The sequence below is a fragment of the Aspergillus mulundensis genome (genome assembly GCF_003369625.1).
Source record: "Aspergillus mulundensis strain DSM 5745 chromosome Unknown scaffold_1, whole genome shotgun sequence".
NCBI classification, from domain to species: Eukaryota; Fungi; Ascomycota; class Eurotiomycetes; order Eurotiales; family Aspergillaceae; genus Aspergillus; species Aspergillus mulundensis.
Window position 1 is genome coordinate 1,701,719 of NW_020797889.1, and position 19,439 is coordinate 1,721,157.

Genomic DNA, 19,439 nt, shown 5'->3' on the forward strand with positions numbered 1-19,439 from the left:
GTCCTCATTGAGAGAATGATTCTTCTCCGTAGCAATGCCGTTCCCAGCAACCCCCCAAAACTCCCCCTTCTTTCCCTTCCTTTCTTCAAACCCAAAAGCCGTGACACCGGAAAGAAAGCCTTCGGCTCACCCTTATCCATCTGGAAAACGATCCTCCCCTTATGATTCGCAGTGACTCATTGGCAACCCAGAAACTCCACCGCCTCAAGCCCTGGCTTGAATGCACCAGGGATAGTAAAATATACGGACCACCCCGGGGCCCTTGGTTCGAGAAGACAGGCGATCTGAAAGCCTTCAGTGCCCTTTCGAGTGGGATATGTAGAACCGTCGATGTACTGCTCTTAGGTGTGGTTAAGACGTAGTGCTTGTCGAGGCGGATTGCGTGGTTGCGGAGCTTGTTGAGCGTTGCTGTGGTATTGTAGAGAGGGTCGTGGGTGCGGTACGATGTTTTCCAGAGCGTTTCTCGGTTGTACGGCGCGTATTGGCCTTTCATGTGCGGCTCTTGGCCTTATTAAACTGCGTTTTGTTAGCGTTTGGATTTTGAAAAATGGATGATAATACTTCTCGTCGTTGAAGGGGATCAGCCGTGACCAGTTGATGCTGGGCTCGCCATCATCTGTCGTTGAATTATTGACAGCTTGTGCCATGTCGTTGATCACAACGTCGACCATGAGGTACATTCCTCGCTTGTGCAGCTCCTTAAACAGCCTTCGAAGTTCGTCTGCGGTCCCGAAGTGCTCGTTCAAGGCATACATATTCTGCGGCCAGTATCCGTGGTATGCTTCTCCGTGGACCGTGTCATCTGGTATTTTCTCCACCACTGGTGAGGTCTGGACCGCTGTGAATCCGAAGTCCTGGATGTAGTCCAGCTTGTCGATGATTCCGGTCCACGAGCCCCAACAGTATATGTAGGGATCACATGGTTCGTCTGATGAATTGTCGGGTCTGGCTTGCTTCTTTTCATTCCTGAGGGGCGTGCACAGATCGATCTTGTTCGATACCGCTAGACCATAAAAACCAATTGGCTATAGGCACGTCCTTATACTCCAACTGATCTCTCGGCCCATTGTTTGGCAGAGGAGATGCAGCGGCCACGCTGACTGGGGCCAAAAAGAAATTCGAAAAACTCAGACGCCGCATCATCAAGTAATATGGGTATTTGAGGGCGAAAAGACATATATTTGTCGGGATCTTTTTTGAAACCGTAGAAGATGAATATATATTTTGACGGCTGGGCACACTTGGCTCTGGAAGCAAACGAACAATGTGGAAAACCAGAAATATTTAGGTGATAATCGAGTATCTAAGAGAGAACGAATAGGAAGTAATTTATACCTTCAACGCTATCTGAGGGCAAGCCAGGCACTCCCTTGGGCTGCTGAACTTGCCATCGTAACATGGAATGGGTACTGGTAACTCAGGAGATAGCTCCTTTCGTACAGAGCCATCCCCACGAACCCCGCGGTCCCAACGAGCTTTTGACTCCTGAGCTTGACACATCGTGGGGATTCGTTCGTAGAGAGACCTACCTAAGGTCAATCAAAGCAAGGAGGAACAAGGGGGCTTTGCATCACATGGGCTCTGGGAACAGGTACAAAGTTGATCAAATATTTGCTAAGACAGAGCGATCGAAAGAGATATTTGATGACCAGGAGCGAAGGGATAGATGGGATGAACGATGTCAGGAAGGGAGCATAGAGGAAGCATGAATTGGATCCTTATAGGCACAACAATTCAGGCAGCAATAAACTGGAGCCTGGCAGATAAGGCCACAACAGCCCGTAGTTTCCCCTGGCGGCAACAACAACATTCCCGAAGTTCCAACACCAACACCTCCGCCCTTCTTCACAGCGCTTGGAGTTCTTACTCTTGGCCATTGCGCAGGAGCTCCAACTTACGATCAGCATGGCCGAGCTTACTACCGGCTGTGTGATCACTCTCACGGACGGTCGGCAGGCCACCGTCCGGTTTATAGGAGCTACGAGCTTCGCCGACGGCGAGTGGATTGGTGTCGAATTGACCGACGACTCGGGGAAGAACGATGGATCTGTGCAAGGAGAACGATATTTTGACTGCGAGCCGGGCTTTGGCATGTTCGTTCGCCCAACTGCCATCGCCGCAGTCATTGAACGTCCCGTCCGAACAGCCAAACCCGCAGCCAAACCAGGCACCGCTCCTTCCCAGAGTAGAAGCCGCACTCAGAGCGGCCTATCTGCCGCACCAGGGCTGAAGAGGCCGGGATCTATATCAGCAATGAACTCCAAGCGAAACAGCGCCAGTTCCAGTCCGACGCCTACCCCAAAAGGCCCAGCACAGCGCCCGTCTTTGAAGGTAAGCTGTCACAGTCGGTTTGTCTCAGCCATGCTGATTCTCTTTCATGCAGGCACCCTCCAAATCGCCTACAAAACAGTTAACCTCCGCAACCCCCGCCGGACGTCCGTCTATCAGCGGCACTTCGCGCCCCTCTGTCGCCGCACCAAAAGCTCGGCCTACTACCACGAAGTCGTCAATGGGTCCTCCTCCACAACCTACCGCATCCCGTCCCGCTCGTACATCCTTATCCGGATCCGGAAATAAGGCAAGCAGACAAAGTTTGCAGGGACCTGCGGGAACCGCAACTTCAGGATTGTCCAAGCGGCCCACTCTGCGACCAACAGCTACGACCAGCACATCAGATGAGGCGAGTCCAGCTGCGGACGACTTTGAACTTAACTACGATGATGCGGAAGGTGATCTCGACATGGAGGATTCCGCATCGAAGCTTGCACCATCCGCACAAACCAGCTCTTCCCGTCTGTTACCTGGCCAATCTGCATCGCCACGACAGCCACAGAATACGGCCATAAACAGAGAACTTGACGAACTGAAAACGAAGTTGAAGGTGATGGAAAAGAAACGAGCCGAGGACCGAGAGAAATTGAAGAATCTGGAACAGTTGCAGGCCGACCGCGATAAATTGGAGGGTATCATTCGAAGCGTGCAGACAAAATTTCAGCCACATGAGCGCAATATGACCGAGATGCGTAAACGGGCCACAGAGGCCGAGGCCCGAGTGGAAGAAGTTGAAAAACTCCTAGCGGAGCATGACTCGCTAATGGAAATTGCTAGTCTTGACCGCGAAATGGCTGTAGAGATGGCTGATGCGCATAAGATGGAATGCGAGACCCTTAGACTGAGAGTTGAGGAGCTAGAGTTGGAAGTAGAAGTGCTAAGGGAAGAGAACGAGGAATTCGGACAGACCATGACCCCAGAGGATAAATCCAGCCATGGGTGGTTGCAGATGGAGAAGACAAACGAACGACTTCGTGAAGCACTGATTCGCCTTCGCGATATGACACAGCAGCAAGAAGCAGAGCTTAAGGATCAGATCAAGGAGCTCCAGCAGGATCTTGAAGACTATGAAGCTGTCAGGTCGAAATATGAGACTACGAAGGAAAAGCTATTGAAATCAGAAAACAACCTGCGTGATCTCAAAGAACGGCTCGACTCTGTTCAGGCTCAGGATGAATTGGTGGAAGAGATGGTTGAAAAGAACCTGGCCCTCCAGAAAGAAATTGATGACCTTAAAGCGGATATTGCTGAGCTCGAAGTATTGAAGGAGATCAACGACGAGCTCGAGTGGAACCATGTTGAAACGGAGAAGCAATTGCAAGAAGAAATAGAGTACCGCGAAACTCTCTATAACGATCAAGTGCACAGGATTTCGCAGCAGGATGAAGTGATTGAAGATCTGGAATACACGCTGACCCGCTTCCGAGATCTTGTTTCTAACCTGCAGGCGGATCTGGAGGATATGCGGGCCTCCCAACAAATAACAGAGGCTGAGGCTACCGATCTTACTGCACGCTCCAGAGCAATGATGGACTTGAACCTCAAGTTGCAGTCGTCAGTCGCGAAAGCTCAGACGAAGACGATTGATATTGAGCTGAAACGCATCGAAGCCGAGGAAGACACGCAACATCTGTCGATTTTGAAGCTGTATCTGCCGGAATACTTTGAGGACGAACGGAACTCTGTTCTCGCACTCTTGCGCTTCAAGCGAGTCAGCTCCAAAGCATCATTGATGAACAGCACCATTGAGGGGATGATTTCCGAGCAGGCGTCGATATCTCCAGCTTTGGAAGACATTTTTACTGCCCATGATGTCCTAGAGAAGCTTCTCTGGATAAACTCAATCTGCGGTCGATTTGAGAGCTACATCACAAACTGTTCTGCTGAGAGCTTTGGCGGTGTCCAAGGTGCTTTCTACGAGCTGGAACCTGTGGAACGTACGTTAAACTTCTGGCTCGAAGGCTTGAAGAAGAACGAAATAAACATGAAGAAGTGCGCCATCGAACTGCAAAGATCCATATCTCTGCTATCACATCTAGCCGAGACTCTACTCCCGACTTCGTTGGAGACATTCGCTGACGAACTCTGTATGAGTACGACACTGACACTATCGTACATTGAGAATTCGGTATCTTCAATGTTGCGACTCCTCTCCCTACTACAGTCGAAACTTCCGAAGCCTGAAGAAGGCGATGAAGAAGCCGCATTTTTGTTCGGCAAAATTGAAGGCTTTGTCTCTCAAGCTCGCAGCTTGAAAGTTGCCACGGCCAAAATCAACCGTGCTCTTGGCGATCTGCGGTCAAGGTCTCTTGCGCTCTCGAAAGATGCATGCGGTCCTTTCAAACAGGCGGAGGATGCTGCGAAGGATCTTTCAAGTTTATCGCGACAAATGGGAGAGAACATTGTGCTCTTGGTTAGCGATGATAGTCGTGCTGAACCGATTTCCTTGCAAGAGGCCTTAACGAGCATGTCTCAGCAAGCCACACGATACCAGCCAGGAACGACTGAAAACAACGACGGCATGTCGCTCATTTTCACCATGCTGCGTAGCCTGAGCGGTACTCTAGAAGAACTTGGCTCTATTTCATCCGATTTATCTATTACTTCAGAGTTTGAGAAGCGTCCTTCGCCTTGGATTGCACGATCTGCAGAGCTAAAATCCAGTAAAGCAAACTCCCCGGATGCCGAGGAAGAAATCCGTCGTCTGAAAAACGAACTTCGCGAAGCAGCTACTGCGCTAGGCGTCAAAGACAAGAACATCGAGGAACAGGCCATCAAGGTAGAGCTCGTCGAGTCACGTATGCGAGAAGCAAGCAAGAAGGCAGCCGCTGTAAAGGACCTGGAAGCAAAGATCGAAGAGATGGCTACAAAAGAGTCCGAGCTCAAAACCACAGTTGAAGCCCAGCGCAAAGATCTGCAAGGCCTTGAGGCGGAACGAGATGAGATTAAAGCACAGCTTGAGAGGGTGAAACGCCTGTCCGGAACCGCCGGAGTCACCGCATCCCCCGGCACGGTCGTTGACAACGCCGCCTCTCTAGCAGCAATGCAAGAAAACGAAGCTCTCCGTGCCGAGGTCGAATCCCTTCAATCCGCGGTCCGCTTCCTCCGCGAGGAGAACCGCCGCCAAACGATCCTCGACCCATACTCCGTGCAACGTTCCTCAGAGCTCTACTCTTGGCTCGACGCGCCACTCTCCCAGAAGGCCGTCCACAATACCCACCGCGAAAAGATCCAGCAAACCGCCTCCGAAAGCCGCGATGTCCTCTCCCACCTCCTCAAACTCACAAAAGAATCTTCTATCGCTGACCTCAAATATACTCGCTTTGCCAGTGGCACCAGCACTGGCTGGCGCCCGTCAAAGGAGAAGCTCAAATACCAGGTCCTCCAGCAGCGCGAGGACTTTGAGCGCTGGGCAGAGTGGAAGGATGAGGTTGTTGGCCTTGGACGCGAACAGGATCGCCTAGTCGCTGCTAAACAGGAGAGGTTTGTGAGGGGCCCGCGTGCAGGCGGGCGTGGGCATGCCTCGCATCCCTCTATGGGGTATGGTATGATGGGAAGGGCGTGGCAGATCCTGGGTATGCAGCAGGATCACAAGACGAATGCTGCCCAGTCCGTTGAGCCGGCCATTGAGCCAACATTTTAGGGCAGTGATGCCAGGGCTACCGCAACCAGCCATTTGTTTTCTCCAATTTGTTATCAGCATGTCGTTCGCAGTTATTATACCCATTCATATTGAGAGTAGATTAGATTTGACTACCTTGCTACTATGCTATGCTAGGCAATAAAATATAAGGCCACCTAGAACCAGCTGTGGACAATTCTCCCAATTCAAAACGCAAACGGCGGGTACAGCAGCTACGAAGCTACCTCTTAGAGCACTTGAGCGAAACCGAGCTCTTTAGCCCAACGATGATTGACTATAACTGCACTGGCCCTCTCAGAAACGCAATCCTGTATACCGCCGCGATGACGTGGCGCTGGCTATTAACTGGGGGGCTCAGTATATTCTGCGTTGTCAGCGCCAGGATGGGTCTTGAATGGCTTTTTTTATAACAACGACGTGCAAGCAGAGACATCCCACACCGTGCAAATCACTTGAGTCTGTCTTGCCTTGATACACGCTGAATATCCTGACTCGGCCCCCATCCAGAAAGGGATCCTAGAGCGCTCGTCAGACTAGGTAAGAGGCTTTCATGGGAGGGCTGAGCTCGGTAACAACAGACGCAATGGCTCTTACTCTACGCAAATGCCAACCCTACCAACAAGAAAACGATTCAGCAGTAATTAATCAGGCGTACAGAAGAATCTTCAAACCCCCATCTTACTATCCACTCTGATAACCACCACCTACCTACTGTACCACATGCACCCCCTTTCCCTCCTCTTTCCACCCCTTCCCCAACCAAAAAGTATCAGCATCCTCAAAACAACATTCAACCCCCTCCACAGCATACCCCCTCGGCAGATACCCGCTAATACCAAAAAACCTCTGCAGCGCCTTCCTCTTGAGCACCTTATCGCTTCCCGTCGACCTCGGCACCTCTTCTCCATCTTTCAGGATATACAGCAGGCTCGGGAGCATGTACTCCTGGAGCGAGGCTGAAAGATCGGTTCGGATCCTCTGCAGGTTGATGTTCCCCTCTGCTGGAGAGATCCCCGGAGACTGCCTGCCGGCATCAGGAGCAGACTTCAGCTGAACAAGGGCTGCCGCGTGGCCCCTAAATTCGCGGTCGAGGACAGGAAGGATGTACGCTTCGTGGATGTAAGGGAGGGCGAGGAGGTGTGATTCGACTTCGGGAATGGAGATTTTGAGGTAGAAATGGTGGATATCTGGAGTATGATTTCATCTTATTAGTTGGTGAGAGAAGAAAAGCTATAGAAGGTACGTACAGTCAGCGTCAGCTCTGCCTTCGAAGAAGTAGGTGTCTCCCACGCGGCGGACCAGGTCGCCGGTCTTGTAAAATCCGTGCTCATCGAAGGCGTTTTTTTGTTGCGGCGTCGTTTTTGAGGTATCTGGGAGCAAGATAAAATCAGCATACAAAGGTACATCAGGGCAGGATGACCGCAATGTTTGCAGAGGAGAGGGAGAGTCCCACCGCGTGAACATCCTGGGAGACTTCACGAGCAATTCGCCCTCATCTCCATTTGATAGCTTAATCTCCACGTCATCAACAGGGGAACCAATTCACCTCTAGAGCAAATCAAGCTCACAGTCAGTAGGGGGTTTGGATAGTAGGGTATTCAGGCAAACCACCCACATCAAGATACGGAGCATCAACATCCGTCTTCAGCGCTGACCCTCCCAACTCCGTCGACCCATAAACGTACAGAATCTTCATTCCCGTGAGATCCATCCAGAACCGCGCCGTCCCGGGGTCCATCGTGGACCCGCTGACCATGCCATGCTGGAGCATTCGAGCCCCCGCGACAAACGCCTCGTGCTGATCATCTGGAAGTGTCCGAATACTGCTGTGATAGTATTCCTCTAGGCTTTTAAACAGCGATGGCGGGAACGATATATCCGTGATGATACCTTGCTTGAAGATCTCCCAGAACATGCCTGGGTCTCGTCGACGCAGAGGCCAGTGGATCTTCACCCCGTTGAGAAGCCGGGCGAGGAGACCTACGCAGCCGCCCATCCAGTGCACGGAGCGGTAGGCTAGGAATATGCGGCTAGACTCAGCAAGATCGGAATTGAAACTCTCCTCTGAGTTAGAGTCGGAGCTTTTAGAGTCGGAGTAGTCAAAGAAGAAGGTCTGGCGAGGCACGAGGACGCACTTGGGTTCCCCGGTGGTGCTGCCGGAGGTTGCGATGACAGCACAGGGACGGAGGGGGTCGATGATGAGGCTCTCATCGATCTCAAACTCAATCTCCGATCCACCGTTTGGTCCTTGCCTTTGTCTGCGCTTGATAGGAATTGTATGGATGTCTGGTGCAGCTTCTCTAAGCACGGCAACTTCGCGGGTGGCATTAGGCTCGGTCAGGAGATACACCGCGTCAGCCATGCGCAAGACCTTGAGAGCCTCATCTGGCTGAGGTGCAGATGCCGCATGTGTCGTTGCTATTCACATCGTAAGCCCATAGCTCAGTCAATATTGACCCGTCGACTGGGAGGGAAAAGTTCAACTCACGCAGCACCACGCACGTCCCCCCTAGGGCAGCAATCGCAAACAACCCCACCAGAAAGTAATAACCGCTTAACGAGATTGTCGCTATCCGGTCAGCATCGGGAGTTAAGAAGCCTCTGGCGTCGAACCAGGCAGCAGGGAGCTTCCTTCGCAGGTCTTCGCGCAGACCTATGATATCGTAGAGTAGGTCTTCGAGCGTTGCGTCGATACCGTAGTCGTCGTGGATCAGGACGCCCTCAGCTGAGTCCCTGAGCTCGAGGAGCTTAGTGAAGATGGGATCGTTTGGGAATTTGTCCATTTTGGGCTGAAATGGCGGGGGCTTGGAATTGTCCTGGTTGATGTGGGCGAGTGAGGCACATTGCGGATAGGGGGGTCATGATGTATGCAGATACATATCTAGCTTCCTAAGGAATGTATCCAATTCCTGAGGAGAGATTCAATCCCGAGTCTCCGGGAGTTTTGCGACCTGCTGACGAACCTCTACTACATACAGAGGGACTTCGGAATCATGATGATTCGTTTGAAGGGTTCAAGCGAATCATGATGATTCCGGGAATAGTCAGTGACAGGGTAAGATGGAGTCAGTGCCCGTCAGCCGAGCCGCGGCCTCTGGTCTCTTCCATCGTTGTGAGCAACTCCAGTAGTGGCCTGATCCCTTCCCCGGTGCATTGAGATAACAGTAGGGGAATGAAGCAAAAGGATGTTGATATCGAGAAGATCTCGCAGAGCGAACTGGTGGGATGACTCGACAGGAGAGCTCCTTCCTCCGGAACAGGCAACAGTCATCAACCGTCAGCGTGTTGTTACTGCAATTCTCTGGTGATGTTAGATTATGCACTCCAAGGCTTACCCAGAATATAGACTCGAAGTGTGTGGTTTAACCAAGGTTACAGAATATCCATAGATACATGCTAAACTCTAAAATATAGAGCAGTCAGCAATACCAATGAAAGGAACTGCTGCAATATTACGGAGGCATGATAGGCCAACATACTGGGATAACAAGCTATGCAAGCGCCACCTTCACAGCAACCTCACAGTGCACCTCCGCCGTACCAATCAACAGCACTCCCTCCTCACTCTCCCCTGTTTCGAACAACCTCCCAAACTCCGTGCACCCCAGCACAACCCCCTCGGCACCCCTCTCAACCAACCGCCCAATAACCGCCAGAAACCTCTCTCTCGTCTCCGGCAAAAAGATCCCAAGCGCGAACTCCTCCCCCAGCGCCCGATGAATCATCCTGCGATCCGAATCATCCGGAACAACAACCTCGACACCCCTCTCCACAAGCCTCTCCACAAAATACCCATCTGTCATGGTCAGCGGGCTCCCGATGAGTCCAACCTTAGGTATGCCCAATTCCTGGATTTTGTCGACTGTCGCATCAACAATATGCACCACCGGCAGAGAAATCTCATCCTCGATAAGCGGGAGAACCTTGTGCACGGTGTTACACGCAATGACGATGAAATCGGCCCCGGCATTTTCTAACTGCTTGCATAATGCTAGGAGTTCCTTTGCAAGGGAGGGCCAGTCTTTGCTTCGGATAAAATGGAGGAGGGGGTGGAAGTCGGTTTGGGCGAGGATGAGGCGCGCGCTGTGGTGCGGGCCTAGGGACTGAGATACAAGCCGGTTGATGGTGGTGTAGTAGGTTATGGTGCTGGGCCAGGCGAGGCCGCCGATTAGGCCGATGGTTTTCATTTCCTTTCGTCAGTGGAGATGGAATGGAGGGAAGGGCTGCAGATGGCTCTGAGTTTCCGAAGCTCCGGATCTCGGTGGTCTATATACAGAGGTGAGAATGTCCTACTCGACGTGGGTGAGGAATGTAGTTCCCTGATCCCTGGCAATGGCATGCAAGAAATATGATCTAGCGAACTTTATGACTGCCATACTTACGAATTTTTCAGCCAACACATCTATCTGTGCACTGTCAGACCCGGTGTAACATGTTCGCCCTCACAGTTTCTTTGCCCGATGACTCTCCGAAGAACCCTGCCAGGAGTGCAGGGCACGAGATCTCGGACACAGGGTCAACCTTGATCTAAGGGCCAGTTGTACAGTTGTACAAGGTGCGATTGACAACCCCTCAAACCATTTCCATCCTCTCTCCACCAGGTCTTTTGGATTGTACTATACACCGGAGTTATCATCATGACTGTACCAACTATACCTGCGCCGCGAATGCTCCCTCTAGGAACAAGTCAGCCACCTGATGATAGACATGTATGCCCGCGCTTTGTCCGGATTATGCACGATACGCTACTAACATAAAGCATGCAGGCCGTCAGCGTCTCCCTTCCAACATGGGTCTCTGTCCCGGGCCGACCCCTTGGCTACAAGTGGGTGATTGAGAAAATGCAAGCAAATTACCCTCGGTAAGTATATCTTTCCAACACAGCATCGATTACGACGAACTGACTTTTGACAACGCAGGATGGGCGTCGGTGATTCGTGCAAGAGCTTGCGACTGCGGTCTTAGAACGGTGTGCCATTCCAGCAGCAGATCGGCCGGCGAGGAACTGCATGCTCTTTCCCTCCAGGGACGCCGCAAGGCGATGTGTCGCATATCTCCAAGAGCATTATCCCGCAGACTTCCAGACGGACATTGTGCATTTCCTCTGCTCACCTGACGGGCATGGTTCAAGTGCTTGGTCCCAATTCTACGCTGTCCTATACGACACCAAAGCGCAGGAAGAAGCGGACCATTTCTGGTCTATATTCGGGGATGGGCTTTCCAGCCGCCATGCGGAGTTTCTCTTGCGCTTGTGGCCGGATATGTCCTCGAGCCCTTGTGATGAACTCGCAGAAACAGGTACAAACGGCTGCATCCAGACCAGGGAGGTAGATGATGGGGATGAAACCGCCAAAATGGAGATCAGAAACAGGATTGCGCGCTTGATTGCGCCCCAGGGCCCTCATGGTCCGCGGCCATCTGCACGGGATGTCTTCTTGTATGCAAAGGGGATGTGTGCAATAGCAGCGGTAGCAAGAGCCTTATTGCCAGGGGATGATTGCAAAGATAACTCTTCAGAGGCAGTGGTATTCGGGTGAGCCTACCGGACATAATAATTAACTAAACTAATATACTCCAGGTGGCCTTACTCCGAAACCCCCCGGTGCGTATCCCAAACCGGCTACGACCGCTACACGCTCTACAGCCAAGGCACAACCTCGGAACTAGACCAGCTCGAGCAATCTTTCGCCTCTGGCCGTCGCATCCGGGTCCTCTTCTGTGAGATCCCCACGAATCCACTCCTGCGCACACCGGATCTCCATCGGATCCGGGCCCTCGCAGACAAATACGAGTTCATCGTCGTCTGCGACGAGACCCTCGGCACATTCACCAACGTCGATATCCTCCCCTACGCAGATATCGCCATCACAAGTCTAACGAAGATCTTCAACGGCGCAGGCAACGCAATGGGCGGGAGTGCCGTCGTCAATCCGGCAAGCCGGCACTACAGACAACTCCACGCGAAGCTCTCAGCGATCTACGAGGACAACCTGTTCCCGGGTGACGCGGCCGTCCTCGCTTCGAACTCGCGGGACTTCGACGCGCGCGTGCGCGTGTGTAACTCTAATGCCCTGGCGCTCGCAACCTTCCTCACAACCCAGCCGGCTATCGCATCCGTCTTATACCCGCCGTTTCTACCAACGGGTAATCTCTACGAGCGATACCGCCGAGTAGATGGCGGATACGGGTACGTTCTGAGCGTTGTCTTCAAAGATCCCAAGGAGGCGGTGCAATTTTATGACAGACTGGATATGTGCAAGGGGCCGAGCGTCGGGACGAACTTTAGTCTTGCGCTGCCGTATGCACAGCTGGCGCATGTTTTCGAATTGGATTGGGCGGAGGAGCAGGGGATTCCGAGGCATATTGTCAGATTTAGTGTTGGGCTGGAGAGGGAGGCGGATTTGATTGAGTGTGTTGAGAGAGCGTTGCGGGGCTAATGTCGTACCATACTAGGTAGTCCCTTGAATTGGTGCTTGGATGGATAGCAGAAAGTACTCGTATCTCATTCTGGCCGGAGAAAGTATTCCAGCATAGGGACCTGACCAATCTGCAGACTTCAGCTCTCAAGATACACGAAGACAGTGCTTACCGTACGTCACCGGTTAACAAGCAGGCCACCTGAGGCATCATCCTGAATTCAGCTGAGCCGGGGTAGCAGATGTGTTCGTGATAGGTGTAGCTGCAAAACTGTTGATCGTGATGTATAAAATCATCTTCGACGGACCTTGCAGGGCAGTGATCACTGATCGATAAGATTATCTTCCTGTGGATAATATACCAGTGAAGGCAGACAAGGTCCGTTTAAAACTGTTTGTATTTGTCCAATGACTGAGGTGACAGTAGCTTGTCTCAGCTTGAGCAAAATCAATACAGGCGGATGCCTATACCCTCCCCAAAGCAGTCATACTCTCATTCTGCCCACCAACCACACAGTCCTCCTTATCACCTGCACTTGCATTCCTCCCTTTACCCCCAGTCAAGAACCCAAACACAACAATCACAATCGCCGTCAACGCTTCAGGCAGAAACATCAGCACCACGCGCACCGCCACCGTCCCAGAGACGGTACTCAGGTCTTTCCGCTGCGTAGCCGTCGCAACTAGGGCATAGATCACCCTCACACCCAGCGGGACAAGCGCAACAACCGTCCCGTAGAGAAGGAGCGTGCCCTGTCGGAACTTCAATGCGTCACGCCTCGCCTGCGAGGGGAGGAGCGAGAATGCGGCCCAGGCTACCTCGAGCACCCATGCCACAACCATAAGCGCAGACCCGGCTTTCCAGTGGGCGATGCTGTGCGGTTTTGGGGTTCCGCGGTAGATGTCCATTGCGCCGGTGACGGTAAGCGCGATGGCGGCGGCCATTAGGCCGGTGATTATGTAGATGACGGCCCAGCCGAGCCATTTTCCTGTTGTTTGGTGTGGGTTGCGGTGGGTGCGGCTGTAGCGGGAGACACGCTCTGTTAGTCTCGTTTATGATGATTGGGTTGTGGGTGTACGTACGCCTCGTGCACGAGCCCATCGATCGCGAGGATTAGCGGCGATGTCCCGATCCCCGTGAGGATGTTGGCTGCTACGCTCTGTTCGTTGGAGGCGCCGATGGCGCCGGCGACGATGCGGATTGCACAGAAGATGCCGAGGCCGTACCAGGCTAGAAAGCCGGCCCAGCGGTGGGTGTAGAAGTTGTAGATGACGAGAGGGAAGAGGGGGATGTAGAGGGCCAAGTCGGCGGCGAAGATTCCGTTGACCATTTTCGTCACTGATCTAGCTGTGCGTCGTTTGTGTGTGATGACAGGCAATAGCCTGCAAGTGGAAGGATCTCAGATGAAGAGGGCTGAAATGGTGATGACCAGGATAAGGGCTTCGAGGGAGACGTGCTGTTTTATGTTGGAATTTCTCTCCTTTTCCGCGCTGATCGATAGTGGCTTAAGGCTGTCCATCCTGGCTTTGGTTGAAATAATCTCATTATTTTCGACGACACTCCTTAAACTGATAGCCAATCCAGCTGTCGGCGCCTGTCGGCCGCTGTCGTCGTCACTAGTCAGAGGCTGAGCCCCAGGAGAGCAATCACAGCCTCAGAAGGAGAACAAGTGGATCGTGATAAGGCCTAGCTCGAAGCTAAGAGAGGACAAGCTTCAAATGAGAACTTGCATTATTGGGTCGTGCCGCTGTGGGATCAGGCCCATTGGGGGCTGAAAACCGACTCCACGGAGTCTGCCTTACGCTGAATGCTGATACACAGCCTCAGCCGCTCAGCCCCAATTCAATCAATGACAATTCTCCAGTCTATCAAAGATCAGGAAGCCAGGATAAATCCCTCCCCGAGCGCAAAAGATTCGACATAACGAGCGCCTGCCGGATCCCAACCCCATATCCAATTTTGAAAAGCGTATCCGCGATCCAATCCGTTGCTTCTGATGTTGCTCCATCACGCTCAGCTGCAACGAATAACGGCCAAATCAGCCGAATGACGCCGCCGGTCCGGGTACTATCCCAGTCTTCGTACGGAGATGTCTCCGTAGCGCCCAGATGATACGGCACGCTGGCACATATATCCTCCGCCATTTGTTGAGAGACCATTCTACTATTGGCAACTGTCTGTGCGTATTTTTGGCGGACGGTAGCTTCGAGGTCTTCTTTCCGCGAAAGATGACAAGCAAGCCAGCATATGACCTCGTGAAGTATAAGGCGCACGAAACGATAGTCGTTCCACCACGCTGAAATAACCGTGTCAGGGTATATGTGGTAATGGTCGCCGTAGATGCTTCGACAGGAAGAGCTGCCACTGCCATTCCCTTGCAGAGGAGCAGGAACGTTGACCACGGTGTAGCGCCGCTCGAGCTCGACGGATCTCGCCCAGGCATTGAGTTCGATATCAAGTTCCAGGGCCTTCTTCACAAATTTAGCCGGCTCAATAAACAGGCCGTTTCTCAGACTGGAGCATAGATCGCCAACCCGTGTCATGAGTATAAAGAGTGCATCTTCTGAACCTGTGCTTCCTTCACCACGGTAGACGGTGGCTTCGTGCGATAGCTGTACCAGCCACGAAGGAGTAGATCGCTTTAACCAGAAATTACCGAGAACCTGCTTGCCTTAGTACATGCTCACTAAGTAACTGTATTGGACAAATGACATACTATAGGTGTCCGGGACTGAGTAAACAAGCCCAGTCCGACGGGGTCCTGGAGCTGTTCGGTCCCGCGCAGCTGGAGGAGTTTGAGCGACCCATCTAGGTGTTTGACATACTTGTCCATCAACGAAGAACCGTCGCATGCCATCATCTAGGCCATGAATAAGCATCCTTCTCCCGCAATCAACATGCCAGTGATTAAGACTCACCTCGAACATGCCCAAGAAGCTTACCGCCACTACACTGGCATTTGATGTGGCCTGAAATGGGTCACTCAGAACAGCATTTGTCTCCTTCAAGGCCGAGACGTATTCCCGACGTGCCGTGAGCATAAGCTCCATAGATTGGTGAATATTGGACAGGGCCGCCAAGCCCACAGCATTAATGCTGGCAGTAACAGCACGTCCCGTCGTCGTACCCAGGATGTGAGGCAGGTTGATCCCTACAGACCGGCTGAGATACCGAGAAAGGGCAAACGCCGCACCCTGATCTTGCAATGGGACGGTGATCTGTTGTCGTACTAGGGCAGTAGACGGGCTCGATGTTTGCTGCCGCGGAGGAGGAGTTGGAGCGGAAGAAGAGGGTGAGTTCTTCTTCTTCACCTCCTCAGTCTGGTCGTAGAATCTGCCCGCAGAGACATCACGATACCCTGAGCATTCTCTCTGGGCTCGGATACACTGAGAGCAGGACGGCTTTTTATGGTCGCACTATTGGCAATAGTCAATGCGAGATCAAAGGTTGGGATGGCTACGGTAAAGGACACGCACTTTGAGACGACGGCTTCGACAAGGACCACAGGCAGCGCTGAGCTTTCCGCGATGCACCATGGAAGGCTGAGGATTTCAAATGGGATAATTGGTCTACTTTGATCCTATGGTGATGAAGAAGTCAAGGTAGTGATAGTTTGAGATGAGAGAAAGAATGACGGTGCCTGTTGGGGGCTGACGCAGAGGGAGGCTGTGCCCTTAAGACGGAGAAGCTAAGAAGCTTGTCTCCAAGGCCGCCCCACCTTCCCTTCCAACACCATCACATCTTGCATTGGGCTTAACATTCTCCAAACAATTATTCTACATTTATTGTCTGTATTATTTCCAGCATGGCCTTCGCAGCCCTGCGACGGCCGACCCCGTACACGTCCTGTGCCTGCGAGCTCTCTTCTTGGGCGAGAATATGCCCTTGTAGCTCCTTCGCCTTCATGCTCATTACCCCTCTCCTAATACCATTCATTGCTTCACAGATGGCAGTGCCTAGCTCCTCGCCCTCGAGATGTGGCGCCGCCTTTTTGTTCCCCCTCACGCCAACACCCAGGTACTCAACCCTGGCAGCAAAGTCGTACGTGTCCAGCCAGACCGGACATACCACCTGCGGTACGCCGGCAGCTAGAGCCTCATGAAAAGAATTGGAACCACCGTGGTGGACGTACATGATGGCATTGTCATGGGCGAGGATGGACATCGGCGACGGTGTGATCCAAGAGGTGACTCGGATGCGATCGCGCATTGCCGCCGGAATCAAGTGCTCGATACCGGAAGGCTTTGATGACCCCTTAATATCATTTGTCTCATCCTCCGATAACTGGCACTTCCACAGGACCTGCGCATCGGGAAACCTGCCTAGCACCATGGACAGGGCGGTTATTACTTGCTGCGCATCATCGACCTTGTATTTCATGTGCGAGCCAAGGTTAAAAAGAATTGTTGGACGCTGGGCCAGCCAGGATGCGGTTGATTGATCGCGAGCGGCCGACTCAAATGGTGGAATTATGGGCCCACAGCCAGTGACGTTGGCAGGGACCTTGATGGGAAAGTCGCTTTGCGGAATGGATGGCATCAACCATGCCACCTTTTTGTTAAAATTGGCGTATATCGTGGTCAGGTCACCTGGGATACCAATTTGGTTGCGCCACTGGGTTAAGGCTCGCACTCTCGCGGATAAAAAGGTGTGGAAGACCAGTTTAAAGATCAGATAGATGTTGATGGCGATGAGGAGTAGTGGTAAAGGATAGGGCAGCCCTGAGGATATCCTATCGCTAGTCAGCCTCAACCCGGATTCTTCGAACAGAGGACTAACACTGGATACTTCCACAGGACACCCTGATACGGTTGATCCTGGACCAGATGGTCCTTGAAGGTCGCCGGGCTCAAGACCAGATAACGTCGCCTTTGGACATTACAGGCATCCTCACCAGGGCCGAACAAAGGGTCTACGGCTATCAAATCCGGGTTGAGCTTGTCAAGGAGATCCAAGCAGGCTCGATAGATGGGCTCATAGCCTGCCGGGTCCCACGGTGCGACCACATACTGCAGACCCTTGCAATAAGACTCAACTGCCCCACGAGCTCCTGGTGCATGCGTAGGGAGATAGGGAAGGCCGCTGTCGGCTAAAGCCTCTTTCATTGACCGTCCGAGGAGGGTATGGAAAACGATAGACGCATTGAGGGCGTCAACCTGCTGCTTGAGCGCAGGGAACGAGGCAATGTGCACTTCACAAGCTGACTGACTCGCTAATTCGTGTGCCACTGCCAGATGCACCGAAGCTTGCCCTAACTCACTGTTAGTGAGGAACAGGACGATGTGTTTGTGGTCCGGCATAGTGGGTAAAGACCATGAGCGTGTTTCCTGACCTGGGAACTGTAAGCTACTAAAGAGAGTACATTATGGAGGGATTGAAGCTCCTGTTCTGGTTGACTTGACAGTTAGATAGGGCTGTCAGATCCGACTTCCTATTTGGGACAACACTATGATCGACATCATCATCAGTCTCTTAAACCACAATGTACTAACCTTTGAGAAAGCTTACTTTCCAGTATACTACCAGCAATAACCACAAACATGGGTCTCCAATACGACCTCCCAACCACCCAAACGGCCATCATCGCTGGACCAACCGGCGAGTTCCAGCTCTCCCACGATGTCCCCGTCACCCCGCTCGCCGACGATGAAATCATCATGAAGACCGCAGCGGTAGCCCTAAACCCCGTCGACACAAAACTCATCGGCGACTTCATAACCCCCGGCGCAATCTTCGGCTTCGACTGCGCGGGCGTGATCGTAGCCGTGGGTCCCAAAGTCACCAACGGCCTGGCCGTCGGCGACCGCGTCTGCGGCAGCGCCCGCGGCATGAACAGAGCAAAGCCCCTAGGTGGCGCCTTTGCAGAATACGTGATGCTCCCGGCTGATCTGACGCTACGGATTCCCGAGGCAATGTCGTTTGCCGAGGCAGCGTCGCTGGGCACGGCGCTGGTGTCGGCGTGCATGGCGCTCTTCTGGACGATGGGCATCCCAGCGAGTCTGCAGGAGCCGGCCGAGAAGCCTTTCCCTGTTCTGGTTTACGGTGGGAGCACGGCAACGGGAACGATGCTGCTGCAGGTGTTGAAGATGTATGTTTTGTCCGATGGCTCACGAACCGGTTATGGCATGGCATGGCATGGCACAGCTAACGGATAACCACCAGTTGCGGAGTCCGAACGCTCACCACCTGCTCGCCCAAGAACTTCGACCTCGTGCGCTCCTACGGCGCAGACGAAGTCTTCGACTACGCGTCCCCGACCTGCGCCGAGGAAATCCGCGCCGCAACGCGCAACAACCTAAAGTACGCCGTCGACTGCATCACCGACTCCTCGACCATGAAAATCTGCTACGGCGCAATCGGCCGTGCGGGCGGCCAGTACATCGCTTTGAACCCGTACCCCGAGAACCTGGCCACGCGCAAGGTCGTCAAGCCCGGCTGGATCCTGGCGACGCTGATTACGGGTGAGGGGAGTGCGTGGCCGGAGCCGTATAACCGCGAGCCGGACCCTGAGATTCGGAAGCTGGCGAAGCCGGCGTATGGGGCTGTGCAGGAGTTGTTGGATCAGGGGCGGTTGAGGGCGCATCCGATTAGGGTTAGTGGGGGTGGGTTGGAGAAGGTGCTTGAGGGGGTGGATGTGTTGCGGAAGGGGGAGATTAGTGGTCAGAAACTAGTGTATTGTTTTGATTAGGTAGTTGAGTGTAGTTGAGTGGTAATGTCAGGGTTTCTCTTTGCAGATGGAATAGCAAGTAGAAAATGCATGCAGCGAAATGGCCTGTCAGATCCGCTGTCAGCATACAGCCGAAGCTGACGGTGTCAGAATCCCAATTTGGCCTGCCTCTGATCTTTCCAGAAGTCAGCTTACCCCTTCAGTAAATATACCCTGAGTGGGTAGACTCATGTTTCGCCTAGTTTGGAAATGCAGTGCCCGTACCTAGTGGCATTCAACATTGCTGTGACATGAGGTAACAAACACTCACAATAATTCAGCAAATACTCATGAACACACTAAAGAGTCGAACTCCGTTTGTCTCCAGGCTACTCCCTAGTT

The 19,439-nt window shown here is 52.8% G+C and overlaps 9 protein-coding genes across 9 annotated transcripts; 3 read left to right on the forward strand and 6 right to left on the reverse strand.

Moving 5' to 3' along the window:
* Window positions 1-341: 341 nt before the first annotated feature.
* On the reverse strand, window positions 342-1,067 carry DSM5745_02073 (uncharacterized protein; the record flags this gene model as incomplete). Its single annotated transcript, XM_026744089.1, has 2 exons — window positions 342-1,003; window positions 1,052-1,067. The coding sequence occupies 2 exons, from the start codon at window positions 1,065-1,067 to the stop codon at window positions 342-344; spliced, it is 678 nt and encodes a 225-aa protein (XP_026607252.1).
* An 838-nt stretch (window positions 1,068-1,905) lies between these two features.
* On the forward strand, window positions 1,906-5,974 carry DSM5745_02074 (putative dynactin; the record flags this gene model as incomplete). The annotated part of the gene is made up of 2 exons (XM_026744090.1): window positions 1,906-2,331; window positions 2,384-5,974. 2 exons carry the CDS (start codon window positions 1,906-1,908, stop codon window positions 5,972-5,974), a joined length of 4,017 nt encoding a protein of 1,338 aa, XP_026607253.1.
* A 1,570-nt stretch (window positions 5,975-7,544) lies between these two features.
* On the reverse strand, window positions 7,545-8,757 carry DSM5745_02075 (uncharacterized protein; the record flags this gene model as incomplete). The annotated part of the gene is made up of 2 exons (XM_026744091.1): window positions 7,545-8,392; window positions 8,463-8,757. 2 exons carry the CDS (start codon window positions 8,755-8,757, stop codon window positions 7,545-7,547), a joined length of 1,143 nt encoding a protein of 380 aa, XP_026607254.1.
* Window positions 8,758-9,465: 708 nt separating this feature from the next.
* DSM5745_02076 (aspartate/glutamate racemase family protein) lies at window positions 9,466-10,161 on the reverse strand (the record flags this gene model as incomplete). Its single annotated transcript, XM_026744092.1, has 1 exon — window positions 9,466-10,161. One exon carries the CDS (start codon window positions 10,159-10,161, stop codon window positions 9,466-9,468), a length of 696 nt encoding a protein of 231 aa, XP_026607255.1.
* A 450-nt stretch (window positions 10,162-10,611) lies between these two features.
* Window positions 10,612-12,411, forward strand: DSM5745_02077 (uncharacterized protein; the record flags this gene model as incomplete). Its single annotated transcript, XM_026744093.1, has 4 exons — window positions 10,612-10,683; window positions 10,741-10,835; window positions 11,001-11,507; window positions 11,553-12,411. 4 exons carry the CDS (start codon window positions 10,612-10,614, stop codon window positions 12,409-12,411), a joined length of 1,533 nt encoding a protein of 510 aa, XP_026607256.1.
* A 444-nt stretch (window positions 12,412-12,855) lies between these two features.
* Window positions 12,856-13,721, reverse strand: DSM5745_02078 (uncharacterized protein; the record flags this gene model as incomplete). The annotated part of the gene is made up of 2 exons (XM_026744094.1): window positions 12,856-13,411; window positions 13,474-13,721. 2 exons carry the CDS (start codon window positions 13,719-13,721, stop codon window positions 12,856-12,858), a joined length of 804 nt encoding a protein of 267 aa, XP_026607257.1.
* A 538-nt stretch (window positions 13,722-14,259) lies between these two features.
* DSM5745_02079 (Zn(II)2Cys6 transcription factor) lies at window positions 14,260-15,927 on the reverse strand (the record flags this gene model as incomplete). Its single annotated transcript, XM_026744095.1, has 4 exons — window positions 14,260-15,054; window positions 15,108-15,251; window positions 15,310-15,807; window positions 15,868-15,927. 4 exons carry the CDS (start codon window positions 15,925-15,927, stop codon window positions 14,260-14,262), a joined length of 1,497 nt encoding a protein of 498 aa, XP_026607258.1.
* Window positions 15,928-16,162: 235 nt separating this feature from the next.
* On the reverse strand, window positions 16,163-17,691 carry DSM5745_02080 (glycosyltransferase; the record flags this gene model as incomplete). The annotated part of the gene is made up of 2 exons (XM_026744096.1): window positions 16,163-17,123; window positions 17,171-17,691. 2 exons carry the CDS (start codon window positions 17,689-17,691, stop codon window positions 16,163-16,165), a joined length of 1,482 nt encoding a protein of 493 aa, XP_026607259.1.
* A 240-nt stretch (window positions 17,692-17,931) lies between these two features.
* On the forward strand, window positions 17,932-19,079 carry DSM5745_02081 (zinc-binding alcohol dehydrogenase family protein; the record flags this gene model as incomplete). The annotated part of the gene is made up of 2 exons (XM_026744097.1): window positions 17,932-18,479; window positions 18,554-19,079. The coding sequence occupies 2 exons, from the start codon at window positions 17,932-17,934 to the stop codon at window positions 19,077-19,079; spliced, it is 1,074 nt and encodes a 357-aa protein (XP_026607260.1).
* Between the last annotated feature and the right edge of the window lie 360 nt (window positions 19,080-19,439).